Source organism: Branchiostoma floridae, chromosome 6 (assembly GCF_000003815.2).
Source record: "Branchiostoma floridae strain S238N-H82 chromosome 6, Bfl_VNyyK, whole genome shotgun sequence".
NCBI lineage: Eukaryota > Metazoa > Chordata > Leptocardii > Amphioxiformes > Branchiostomatidae > Branchiostoma > Branchiostoma floridae.
In genome coordinates, this window is record NC_049984.1 from 4638559 (window position 1) to 4652876 (window position 14318).

The 14318-nt window shown below is 41.3% G+C and overlaps 1 protein-coding gene across 1 annotated transcript; it reads right to left on the reverse strand.

Annotated features, from left to right (window-relative positions):
* Positions 1 to 1700: 1700 nt before the first annotated feature.
* Positions 1701 to 11241, reverse strand: LOC118417081 (homocysteine-responsive endoplasmic reticulum-resident ubiquitin-like domain member 2 protein). The gene is made up of 8 exons (XM_035822471.1): positions 10638 to 11241; positions 8400 to 8477; positions 7710 to 7811; positions 6896 to 7035; positions 6431 to 6562; positions 5744 to 6049; positions 4355 to 4451; positions 1701 to 3767 (listed from the first exon to the last, which is right to left on the reverse strand). Exons 1-8 carry the CDS (start codon positions 10782 to 10784, stop codon positions 3594 to 3596), a joined length of 1176 nt encoding a protein of 391 aa, XP_035678364.1. The 5' UTR covers positions 10785 to 11241; the 3' UTR covers positions 1701 to 3593.
* Positions 11242 to 14318: the final 3077 nt, after the last annotated feature.

The following is a 14318-nucleotide window of genomic DNA, read 5'->3' on the forward strand; positions in this document are numbered from 1 at the left end:
ATGTTGTGAACTGCAGGTAGAGAAAGCTACATTTTCCAAGGCTCAAGATCTTCCAGGAAAAAAAGTCATTCAGTCTCGAAATAGTGGCACGGTTGCGCAACATTGCTGGAGAAATTGTGACACAAAAGTCTGAATTGATGCCGATATTGCATGTCAGTAGTGTGTACTGAGTGCAAGACTACCCTGGGAGCCAGCCAGGACCGGGTAGCTAGCGAGTTTTGTTCGGGGAGCCAAGGCAGTCAGCCCGCCTATTTCACATAAGCACTCCGGGGAGTTTAAGCCTGAATGAGTTATCGCAAGGTGGACCTCATCGGGCTTAAACTCCCCGGGGCGCTAATAGGAGATTGGGCGGGCCTGACTGTCTTGGGCCACTGAATAAACTGTCCTAGCTGCCCGATCCTGGCTGGCTCCCAGGGTAAGTGCAAGACTAGCCAATTCATGGATGCAACTTTAAGTAATAAATTGAAATTATTGGTTCTGGTGGGAAAATACTGTCTGTGCTTCACTTGCCTCTCATGTATTTCTTTTAGTTCTTAAGAAAGGCATGCCTTTGTGTTAGACATGGGGTTTTTGCCAGATATGGCTTTATTACTGTAAAGTATAGTTGTTTATTCTCTATTCTCTTTTAAGAAAAAAAGCAAAATGACACTCAACGAATTTCAGAACTCCGCATTTTATTGCCACTACTATGTAGCAATGTTAGCAAACTACAAACTATTCTAGAAAAACATCCAATGCTGAGGAACTTTTTGAAGTTTAAGTAAACTTAAAAGTAAGCAATACCAGCAAATATTTTCAAACATTGTTATCAATATCAAAACATTTGCTGCCTCCTTTTTGGTGCTACGGTGGAAAAAAAAACAGACAACAGAATGGCCGCCATATGGTCTCCAACTCCCATTACTAATAGTATTCCAATTCACAACTTTGCAATAGTCTTTGTGGCCTTCGTAGGCACAAAACTGCATGTACAAACTTGCTGAACTAAACGTTTTGGAACTTGGCACTTACTCACTAGTTAAAAGCCTAGTTGCCTTTGCAGACCTATTGGTTTGGTGTACCAATATACCTGTCGTACAAAAAGAACACAATAGCGATCAAACAGCACAAATAAACCCTCTGCATTTTTCAGTTTGTTTGTTCTCCCCAATGCATGTAGTGTCACCTTTACGCCCCCATCACAATGTTGTTTCTTGCATGTTTGTGTGCCTGTAGTTTCTGCATGTTCCACAAGAGGGCGCTTACTAGCCATTTGGAACTTCCTCTACAATGCAATTTTGTTGTCATGCAGTAAGTAGGTATAAACTGACACAAACACAAATGTAATGCTAACCAATGTGGTAAATTTACTTATGTCATACCTGGGCCGCAAAAACGTTTGATTCGGGTGTTCCGCACCGTGTGATAACTTTCCGTATCATACAGGTTCGAAAGTTGTATCACACAGGCTTCCTTCGAGTAAATCGAACTATTTCGAACGGGCCGAATACGGCACGGTTGAAAATTTGAATACTGGATTCAGACATTAGAATTGCTGTTGTTACAATCTTTTGTTCGAGGACACAACAACTTCTGGTGCATTTCGCATCGAAATATGCGTTTTCTCAGTTGGGCATGACATAAAATACAACACGGTGTATTCTGTATCACCCGAGGTACCAGCCGAACGCTGGAAGTCACTGGAAACAGACACACATGGATAAAGCTTTTCAGGTTTATTTCAGAGAGCAACATTTCCATGTTGATGTTAGCATTTCCACTAGCATAATGTACTGTGTATTCCACTTCCACCAACTTCTTCAATACAACGTACCAAAATTCAAGTATATCTAAAAGCTGGTGACAAAGTTGCGAGTGGTGACCAACCCACCTACATATGATTTAATACACTTTATATGACACTTTGGTATGTTCGACACAGTATTTTTGTTCTGTCAATGAATTTATTCGACTCCAAAACCTTCTCTCGCACACACTTATGGCAAGATATTAAAACATTTCATGTGCGATGTCCGTCACAATGTATTGTTGGCTGCTTTGTACAATTATTATGGTACATTTTCATTGATTCTTTATTTCACTTTCTTCCAGCTTGAAGCTTCTGTAACCTGTATTACGGTAATTTTCATGTTATTTCAGCTCTGTGGGATGACCAAAAAAAATGTGGCCAAGAAACAAGTAAACTGAAGCAAGGAATTAAAAGGAAAAAAATTAATCTGCTAGATGCATGGCCAAAAACAACAGCAGAAAGGAACAAAATAAATCATATGATTATCTACAAATATACAATAATAATACATGTGCTATACACTTAATATCTGAAATTATAAGATACATGTATACATAAATCATAATAATGCTCTGGTAGTTCTGTACAAAGTTTTGACTCCTCCATCCACCTTTCTTTTACACTTCAAAGATATTTTATAACTTGCTTACTGGGTGTACATTGTCTTGTTTTTGCAAATGCTTAAACGCACCCTAATACAGCTAGTAAAATTTCCCTTGCACTGTCTTTATTGCTTCTTTAACTCAAGCAAACAAATATCATAGCACCGACCTCCACGATTCCTTCGCTTTGTATCCACCACCACTAGCCTATGGATTAACCACCACATTACCACCACCTATTGTAATATCAGTACCTTCCATTTCAATGACAATTTTTAGTAAGGCACTTCAGAGAATGGTACATACTTGTACTTTCCTATGTACTTTCATTTCCACAATCTTAGTTAGCAAAAAATCCTTAGTGACTGGAAGAACAAAAAATTATAGAGTGGGAATTTGTTTCCAAATGTAATTCTCTCTTCTCTCTCTCCAAACGTAATTATACAAAAGCAAAACATGACATCCTGGTTTCTGACTTGTGAATGCTTAACACGTTCAAACAAAGGTCCTAGCAGTCATCAGACTTACTGGCAGTTGCTTTTGTCCATCTTTTTAACACTTTGTACAACTTTTTAAGATCACTTTTCATGTAGTTTCTTTCACAGTTAGGTTGCAGAAGGCATACTGATTCTTTGAAATATGTGGATGTGATAGGAGCGACCATACATGTATGTAACTATCTACCACATACAAGCAAGTTTACTGTAAGAATTTATACCATGTATGTATGTTACACGCAAAGTTAACAACTGTGTTGTGTTTGTGCTCACGTGACATGCTTTCAGCCATATTGGATGGTTAAACCTTAATGTTCTTAGATGAGTTTCACTCTGATCACAGTCCCATAATTAAGAGATAAGTACAGGCCATCTGATCCAGTGCCATTATCCTAACACTTGCAGATTTGTAACCTACTCCCAGGCTTGACCAAACACCATGGCAGTTATCACGTCACATGCAGAAAAGACTAAACAAGTTCAAGTTTGATACTGCGAATGCACATGGTGGGTGACATGTCAAACTTAAAGTCCCCTGAGACATATAAAAAACGTCTGCATGTGTGTTAGCATGGTCTGTACAAGAACTGTTTACAAGTTAGGGGCCTTAACCTTTGACATATTACCCACAATACTCCTCGCTGAACATGCACAGTTTGAACAGCAAACTGTCTTGACTGTAACACTGGAGAAAAGATGGCGTCCTCAGTTGAGATTTACGGGGGGAGGTTGCTGCGGAATGAGGGAAGTGAAGAATGTAGAAAGGAAGGTCCATGCCGTCAGGAGCATCCCTGGTTGCTGGATCGGCGGTGGTTCGGCCGGGTTGTCCCTCTCGTCTTCCGTACCGCTGCCTTCGCCGTTTTCCTCCTCAGCTTGGTCCTGGTTGGCAACACACAAGTCATTCATTTATTATGGAAGCTCATCTGTGTCCATAGTAATCATTGTACAATGCAAAACCTCTTCCAACACAGTATTGATCCTGAAGAAGGTGACAGTGGTCGCTGAAAATTTGATCCGTGTATACTTTTGTGTTGGAAGAAAGTTAAGCATTCTACTAACATGTATTCATTATTAATTTACTCATCAATCTTGGACAAAGAAGGGCAGCTCCTTGCAGCCAGATTTGGCTGACTGTCCAAAGGAGCCCTTGACAGGTAAACTTGACAGGAGGTCATGAATGATAGAAGTTAAATTACATTCAATTGTACAACCAAATATATGAGGTATGCATAAAGAGTGTAGCTGTATGCATAGACAGAATGCAGTGATTTGATCTAAATTCTGACCTTTTTTCAAATCAGATTATGTATAGCGATATTTTTGGTCAAAATAAGATTCCACCAAATGATAGAATGATGAAAGCTGGAGAAAACTGTGAAAGAACACGACATCATTTGGAAGAGGAGCTTTTGCCTGACTCACAGTTGACCAACCATACCAGACTGTAGATGATAAACAGGACATACCTGGTTTTCTGCCTCGTTCCTGGGTGGGTTCTCCACGACAGGCTCTCTCGGCGCCGGCGGTTGTCTCCTGCGAACTCTAAACCAGCCAGCCTGGAACCTAGAAACCGAAGATTATCTTTAGAAAATTCCTCAACCTCTGATGTATAGACTTGAGCAATAGCCAAGTGGGTAGAATAGTTCGCCTTGCATTTTGAGGTTAAGACTCAGGAAAAAAATTAAAGCTGGACATAGATGAAGATACCCCAAGTTGTTATGTACAATCATCAAGACTAACAAACAAATGCCTGTCATCTGGCCCCTTGTTTCATTTTCACCTTCAATCTAAGGTCGTTTATTTCAAATTTTTTCCCTGTGTTATTTCTTTTACTCTCACGTTAGATTTGGGTTCTGTAGAGTATGTCATCCATAAAATTTACTTGCTGTAGCCTTAGGCCACACCAATTTAATTTCTTGGTTCACGGATTTTCTTAAGTGAAAATATAGCAAGCGGACATCATAAATGCAGCAGGCAGGGAAGAAAACTGGAATATGACCGTATTCACTTAATAAAACTGAGTGCACTAAGGCATAAACCTGGTCCTCAGGCTTTGTTTTCATTGTGTTTTTCCAGTTAAGCATATCTTTTCTATTTTTTGAAAATCCTTGAACCAACAGTGGCCTTGCAGGGCTCGAAATACTGGGGTTTTGTGCACCCAGGTGCACCCAAAATTGGAGCTGTGCACCCATTTTTTTTCTGTGGGTGCACACCCAGGGGTGCATCCAAATGTTTTGATAGGCTTATGTATGTTAAGATGTCAGTATACTAAGTAAACACCATATTCTTGACATCTGTGAGTTAGAAAGATAATAAAATGACTGTCATAGTACAGTTCCGATTTCTGAAGATACTAATTATAATAAGTAGGTTTGCAATTATGTTATTCTGATATTCTACTTTATTTTATGTGGTGCACCCAAAAATATTTTGGTGCACCCAATTTTCTAGTTTGGGTGCACCAGTGCACCTATTCCCAAAAATGAATTTCGAGCCCTGCTTGTGTTTCTTATGCTTTATAAACATTGCCAGCTGACAGACTTACAAGTAAATGACTGTCAGCCCCACGAGCAGCAGCACAAATCTGCTGGTTGTGAAGTAGAAGTACACACTGCTTGTTTTGCTATTGTTATGATTGCTGACAATGTGTTTTGGCGCCCTTTCCCATACGATAATCTCATAAAAAACCCGTTTTTCAAGGTCCCTGTTCATTCTCTCTAACTCATGGAATAGTGTTTTCGCAACAGTGGGCATTGGCTGACGAAAAAAATTTCGAGCTGGCTAGATCCCTGAGGCAATATAAGATGATCATCTTACAGTCTATGTTATTACATAGAATTTGCCAGTAGACTTACAAGTAAATGACCGTGAGTCCCACGAGCAGCAGCACGAATCTGCTGGTGGTAGAGTAGAAGTACACAATGCTCAGCAGCACGGCCGCCCGGCTCAGCGTGTACAGCCAGTCCAGCCAATCACGGTTCCCCTCCTCGTCGTCATCGTCGTCCATCACCATCCCGCCCTGCGCGTTCATCCGCACGTTCTCCGGCCTCTGGTTGGCCGGCTGGTTGGGCGCAATGTTCTGATTGGCCACGACGGGCTGCTGGACTTGGGGGGCGATTGGTGCGGCGGTGGTTGTCGGCAATCCCCCGTATTGCTGAGCACTGGGGGGAAAAGAAGTGGTCTTGTGGTTAGGGGTGTTGATTTAGAACTGTAGGTTCTGGTTTGAACTGCGTGGAAATGAGCTTTTAAAAGCATAAAAGGGTCATTCGAAGGGGAACTGACAGATTTAAATAACAGGTCGTAACCTAATTTAGTTACTGATTAATCTGTTTTTCCAGTTTGAGCTGGATATGTTCTCTGGGGTAAGATTGTGCAAGTTGGCCGACAGGCTGAATAAAGGTTCAGAAACTATGCGGCTCCATTGAGGAATGACTGCGGTGCGATAGTCCACTCTACTATATACAGTGCAAGTTGGAAGTTATGATGGTGCAGCAGCCCTGTGCAAAGAGCTGTTCATTATAAAACAATGGTGTCCAACTTACAGCTGCATGTATGCCATGTGCTGCGCGTACTGCCCGTACATCTGCATCCAGTAGGCCTGCTGAGGGTTGATGGGATAGCCAGCTGTGGTCGTCATGGGAACCTGTGCTCCTGCTCCGTACTGTTGCATCATACTGTGGCAGGGAGAAAATAAAACATAGGTGTGAGATCTGATTTTTCTTCCCATGCTTATTGCTCGGACACTTGACGGAATAACTCAATTAGATAACAAACTGTGGCATCTTGCTGCTAATGAGGAAAAAGAATGGCAGGATAAAGAATGGCAAGCAAGTTTGACAGAGCGTGAAAGAAAGCTGCATTGGTGTGTATTTCCTTTATAATGGTCATAATATTACCCCTACATTAACAATTATATCTCACAAACATACTTACTTACTTAATGCTCATCATGCTTCCTATATCTCCCACAGAAAGAGTATATTACTAAAAGTTTGGGCTGGACGTACCTGTACATGTAATAAGCCTGATGGGAGTGGTAAGGGCTGGCAGGTGCAGCAGGTGCTCCAGGTGTGCCCCTGTGTCTCAAGCCACCTGCTTCAGGTGCTGATGCTTGACTCATGCCGCCAGGGGCCATAGAAGGTGGGACCTACGAAAAAGAGACAGACACATGTAATAAAACTATAACTTACAAGTATAGCGCCCTGCTACTACACGATTGCTGAGAGACTGTACAGTGACAAAAACTGGATTTGTGTGACAGTTGATTTCACAATTGGAGCATAATACAATACGGGGCACAGGTCTTAAGGCAGACAGCATGGGGAAAGCGATGCTTGACAGTGTCTTCTGAGCTGCTACAGTGGTTCGGGTGGCAGGGGAGGAGCGACACCCGACATAAGTCAAGTCACAAGACGTTGGAGACTCTTGGAGTACAATTTCAAGACAGTAATCTTTGACTAATCTGTCAAATCTTTCGTTACAGCACTATTGTACTACAGAATTGTTTCAACGGCAAATCTACCACAGTAAAAAAAGCCTTTTCCTTCTTACAGTGAAACAACACCTCCACAAAAGAAATTCATAGTAAAACATCTACTATTCTATAAATTAAAATGTTACCTAGCACCACTACTTCAATCTTTCTTCGAAAACACACACTGACTGTCAAAATCTGACGACTTATTTTCAAGTTTCCAAACAATGGCTAAGATGTTCAGTGTGTATCTCGTGACAAAAATTTAGCGGACAACTACTAGTGACTGTTAAAACTGCTAAAATTAAGTTACAGTTAACAAATCAAGAATTACAGTATCTCCTTACCATGTCTGTGGGAACAGTTCTTGAGATCTGCTCGTAGGAAGCGCTTTCTGAAGACGTAGGGGCACAGACCAGGTGTACTGTGTGGGTGGATGTCTCCTCATACTGAAGGAGGGGAGGGGGGCAGAATGGTGAGACAGAAACACAAAATTCAGTATAATTGTGAGTTATTATTCTCAAGTCCAGACGAGATACTGGCAGCACAAAGTATTTGATCTACAGCTTACAGCCACAACGTTTTCAAATTGTTATACGTCCTTTTGTGTCATACCTGGATCCCGAGAACATTCAGTATATGATATAACACAGGCTCTAAGCAAGATGTATCACAAGGTTTTTATAATATAATTAAAACAAACATGGGAAGCCTGGAGTCCAGTCTTGTTAGCTCTAGTCTGCTCCTGAAGGTCGCTACAGTGGGGTAGTGACCATCGGGAGCAGAACAAAGCTAACAAGACTGGACTCCAGGCTTCTTCACTGGTGCTGCTATCTACAATTTTTTCAGACATTGGAATTTTTGTTTTTACAATTTTTGTTTGAGGATGCCATATTTTTTCAACTTCTGGCACATTCTTCATTGAATACAGCAAAGTATTGTATTCTCTAAAGACGAAATGTAACTATCTCCTGGCTAAAGCAGCCTTTTCATACTGAATTAGCAGGGAGAAGGTCAAGATTGTGACACTAACTCACCTGTCTAAGCACATCTTTCAGCAGGTGGTGGTCCTCCAGGAGTTTTCCTGAATAGATCAGCCGTTGTTGCTGCTCAGTCTGAAAAACAAGTCCAAAGTTTTGTTTACAAACAAGTACATATAATGTAAACATCCTTTGCTATAAGGTATAGAAGTCTGTTTCAGCAACAACTACAGTAACTGTAAATGTTTGTAGTGGTTTCATGTTCATGGTTTTCACGGTGAACGATTCATACTAAAAAAACAGCACAATTTTTTGGGTCTTTTTCCCACCTACTCCTGTGTCTAAGCGCTACATATAGGGCTTATTCACGTGACGTCATCACCCCTTGCTCCCGTACGCCGCCATCTTGGGGTCCATGTGCTACACAGTACAGCGATGTACAGCGTGGGTCTCCAAGTGTCCGAAGAAAGTGAAGTGGGTTGCACGATTTTTGACTATACAAAGAGTCTACAACCTTAAATCTTATTTTCACTACATAAATCGGGTGGAAATTACCCATTTTCCCATTATCAGTGAGGGAAAGTTTGACCCACTCCGGGTCCTCGCCTGAGCACGGCACTGCGGCAGTGACAGTGGAGTATCAGTTGATAGTGAATTTTGTGGGTGAGCTGTGACGTTGTTGTTCACAGACACTGTGATAGCCATTATGAACGTTAAATGTTGTACTTTTGTTTCATAGAAATTCTTCACCGAACCTGGGAATATGTTCTTCCTATCATTTCTTGGCTTCGCTGTTTGTGCGGCTCTATTTTGTCCTTCCTGCTTTAGTGGAGTGTAGGTCCATGTACATGTATTTACGTTGTGCCGGAGTAGGTACCCAGTCTACCGTCGTTGAAAGTTATCTGACAAATCGTTTACTGTCTTGTTTACATACAAAATTTGTACTACACACATTCGTTCTGAAAACTCTACCAGCTCTACTTATGGCAGAAACCCAAATTTGTTTCCGAGTCGTAGCACTAGTACATGACTTCGTCCCCGTCCCGGCTTTGCTTGTTTGTTACACGAGAAACGCGAAACAAACTTAACTGTTACCCGATGTGTGTAGGCTTTACCAGTGCTAGACCAACATCCCACCATAAGATAGCACACCCTGATTATGAACCTAAACGTTTTGAAGGGAAATTGTGCGTTGCATAAGAAATATTTTCAATTTTTACGGAGAGTTGCATAGCCAGCCATTGTGAGCCGCGCTCAAAGTGGACCCCAAAATGGCCGACTTCGCTCGTTGCCATGGCGTCCGGAGGGTGGATCACGTGACTGAATAAGCCCTATAGATACTATACAATGTAGATGATTGTACAATATCATGATGTTTTGGAGGTGTTTGTTACAGTGAAGACACACGAATACTTACAAATTGCAAATCTAACACAACCTATCTTTGAATATCATGAGGTGCTACGTATTCAGAGGATAGATATGTTTGGATCAGTGACAGCTCATCACGCCATCACTGCCCAAAGTGACTACTACAGATAGAACAGTTGCTTTGGGGAGTGATGCTACTAGCACCTAGTATCCAGTATTTGATTATACTGCTGCTGGGGTCCATGACACAGGGGTAGGCAGCAGTGGAGTAGTCTAGCATCTTTGTCCTTACACTTGTAAGCGGTTTCCAACTGCCTGTCTGTTAAGGCACCAGGGTTTCCATTTACTGTGAAGTATCAGAATATAACGATTGCACTATGTCGAACATTTTCCCCATACCGCAAAATGGAAAATCCCTGCCAACTTAAATGCATTTACCGTACACCTTTGATCTGCATTTTCCTGTAGGTAATCACTCGTGATTAACCATCCTTTCACTTAATTACTTAATTGTTTTTAATTATTCCCCTCTGAACATTTTCAATGGGACAGTCCAGACATGTACAGTGGATTTCACAATGACATAAAACTTTTGAACCTTACAATTACATAATTCACGTCCGGTCATATGATGTTTGTTTTTGTTTGTACACGTATGACGCTACAATAAATCGTGTTCTTCATCTTCTTTCTCATCATAAAATGCTAGAAGAAAAGATGACTTCACTATGGAAAATCTTATGATTTTCTGAACACAAGCAAGGTGGTTATGTCCTTAATATTATATACCACAAGATATACTAGTATTTGAAGAAGTGGGGTGGGGTGGGGGGCGCAGCAACAAATAATTGAATTAGGAGTCTTGTAACCGAAACTTTACAACAAAAACGAACCGTTTTTCTCTATTAATGTCAGTAGACTTACGGGTTTGCTGGGATAGACCTCGGACAGATGTGACTTGAGTTTTTTGACCGTCCAGCCGAGGACACACTCCACAGTTTGGTCATGATATCTCTGGTTCGGTGCCTTAATGACCAGAGTCACCGATCCGTCCAACCCTTCCAGATCCATGTCGTCCGCACTTTCCGTAGGTTTTTCCGCCGTCTTTTGGTCCGCAGACTCCACTTTCAGGCAGGAGAAGTCCAGAGACACTACTAGGAAGGTGTCTGGTGGCTTGTCGCTGGTTTAAAACCTCCAGAAACGGCAACGCCCGAGCCGAGAAAGTTGTTGTCTTGGTTGCTCTCGTACGAGATCGTCAGTTGTCACGATAGTTCAGTTGCATAATTTCTGACCGGACGACTTCCTCGAAGAAAACCTGATGATTCCGCGCCTTTTCTGAGAAATCACAGAAAGTTGCCTCCTTAGTTAGAACCTAGACATCTATCTAGACTATCCTAGCCTGAGAAAAATGGTCTGGATTCGGTAATTTTGAGGCAAAATTGATTTTTCTGGAACGATCCGGTCTGATGTGGCAAACATGGACGGCCGGGTGGTGGTGTCTGCTGTTGGCTGACGTCATCAAGAGGAATTTCCCTGATCATGTGTGCTTCTCTGATTGGTCAAGCGTGGAGGTCAAAGGTAGCTTCCCGCGAAACATGGATGATGAAATTGCCACAATCAAAACAAACAAAGCGATCTTGTTCAATGCATTTTTATATTGTTGCTTGTCGCATTTTGTCAGCCTATATGTGCCATATCGGCTTATCGATTTTATCAGCCTATTTTGTGCTATATCTGTGTGCACAAAAGCAAATAGATAAGTTTTTAGATTGGTAAAGAAACAAAGTAATGTTTTCAAAGCAAGGCAAAGAACTGAAACTTAAGATATTTGTTTATCAATTATTCGACCAAGGAGGTCTTGAATACCATATTAATTTGATATATCTGATACATGGTGTTTGGGCGATGGATTGCAAAAAAATAGAGTCACCGTTTTTGGTCATTTTTCTACACCATGTTACGAATCTACCCTATTACACTGCACATCAATATTCACGACATATGGATACAACAAATATGCGGCTTCCCAAATGATCATTCTCATCGCTTCATTTAATCAAGGAGGTTATATATTTAACCATACACGTTCCGTGACATGTGTATGACATTGATTTTTTCCCCAGTTTTCAGTGAGTGTGATTTGTAGTACCATTCCTGGCCGCTGGGAGGGGACTATACCTTATCAAAACGTCCATGAAATCAGGGACAAAACAGATGTGACTCGATGTTTACGGGAGCCGTCAATGTTCATCTCCATCTTTCCGCCATCTACTTTCTAACTACGTTATCATCGTACTCGATTTACCTGCGTTTCTAATGGTCTATTTTCCCAAACAAACATCTTCTATTACCTTTTGATTTATTCATTTATTCTAGTTTCCAGCTACGCCTTAAATTGTGCTAAATTTGTCCCTCTGCAAGAAGGGATATGTTTTCCATGGATTTTCATTTGTTTTTGGAAATCCAAAGCAGCCTATCAAATGCTAAGTATCAGCGAAAATTCGCATTGGCAGTAATGATCAGTAATGTGCAGACAACAGCAGGAACGGTTCTCACATGTTGATTGGATGATTGCCAAGATACTTATTAATACGCTCTGTAAGTGGACAATTACCATACTTAATGCGTTGTGTTGTGTAACAGTTAATGTACACGTAGATGTGAAAAGGCAATAATCATCAAGAAGCTGCAGAAGCCAGCTCAATCTCACCGCCTTTATCATAAATGAACTTTCAATTTCTTATAGAGAGGAGAGAAATATTTGAGGTGAGCTAGCCCCTATAGCAAGCGCCGTTACCTTTAGAAAACATATTCTCTCCAAAGAACGTCACTGAAGGATTTATATACAGGAGCCAAAACAATGAGAAATATTACAGAGCTAGAGTCGTTTCAAGAGATTTATCTACAACTGATAATACAAGCTAAGGCACTCGATTTGTTTAGCGTCCGCCTTCAACGTTTAATATCTCTCTCTTTTATGTCTGAAACGCAGCATGATTTCGCTGCATGATAACATTAGATACATTTCTCCTTCAGACGTGAATGCCAAAGGACGTTTCTCTAAAGCGGCGCTGCAGTGGTCTATCTATATATGGCAACACGTAATTACCGGTGTCAAGTCGAATACTGGTAATTGTCGCTTGCCAAATAACTGTCGGTACACTACTTGGGGGTTTCTGAAATACCGTAGTGCGTTGCAATCGATCGTGAGACATTGTTTTTAACGAGATTATTTTTGTTCGAAGCAAGGTCACGAGACCTTTTCAGGGCAATGAGCTTTTGAGAAGTTGGAAGCTGTGCACGGAGATAGCGGTGGACATTTGTTTTGAAGAAATGATTTTCAAGCAGGATTCTGAGTAGATTTTGGAAGCAGGGGTCCCGGCTGTGGAGATTATCCCAACCCTAATCCAAGCCCAACCCTTATCCTAACCTCACTGGCCCTTACCCTAACCTAATCCCAATTCTAACCTTACACTAGAGACTAGACCTACCCCTAGTTAATTCTAGTATATAAAATCCTACAAGGCTAACTGCCTCTGTACGATTGATTGTAAAACTTGGTAGAAATAAATATAGACTCTATTCTACTTCTCGACCAGTAGGCCCCAAAACGCGTGAATGTCTGTTCATTTTCCAATGGGTCCAACATCTGGTCTACCGAATTTTTTGAGGTCCGGTTTTTCTGGACCGGTCCAATAAGAAAAAAAAAACGGTTTTGTACCGGTACACCGTACCGGCAGCCACCCCTACTAACCTTTTATCCAATCCAAACTCTCACCCCAAGCTTTAATAACTCCATACAGGCACGATACTCATCTGACAATTATTTGACAAGACAGTTATTTGACGTGACACCGGCAACATGAGGATCAACGCGCTCTCAAAGCCCTCTCGCTGACAGGGGTGCCATTTGTTGCTAGGTTACGCACGCTCATGCGCGCTATTTTGGGTACTCTTTCCTGATTAAGGGCTCTAATACAGCCTTGACCTAATCCAAAAGCAATCCTATATAAAGCTCTCATGCGTGCATTGTATATTGCGACCTTTGCAGGTACGTGTATTAGACGTTCACAAGAGGTTTCTACGGTGATGTCTAATTTCCTGTCGAAAACTCAAACTTGCCACCACTAACATTACATGGTTAGTGGTGGCAAGGTTGAGTTTTCGATAGTAGATATATGGTGTTCATGCTAGCATTTTAAGTACTTACATATAGGCAATACTTGCTGAATATTGCAAATGTTATCAATCATAAACTCTTAAGCAACAAATCAAAGTACCAAACATACTGCGCTTTTTTGTTGTTGAAAAATCTCGGTAACCTAACGTTATATCCGCTGTATTAAATTACAAGACACTTATGCGGCCTATGTTAGGGATATGAAATTGAAATATTTTCAAAACAGTGCAGTTTGAAACCACCCTCCGTCTACTTACAACACCCTGTTTTTAGAAACAACTGAAGTTACCCTGCCGCCTGCGGATAAAAGTGAACAGTGCATTATCAATGGTTAACTTAGGAAGATTCATAATTGCACACACGCGCACATAGAGCAATTATCCACGATGTACGAGAGGCGGTCAATAAGTAATGCCCCTGACCCA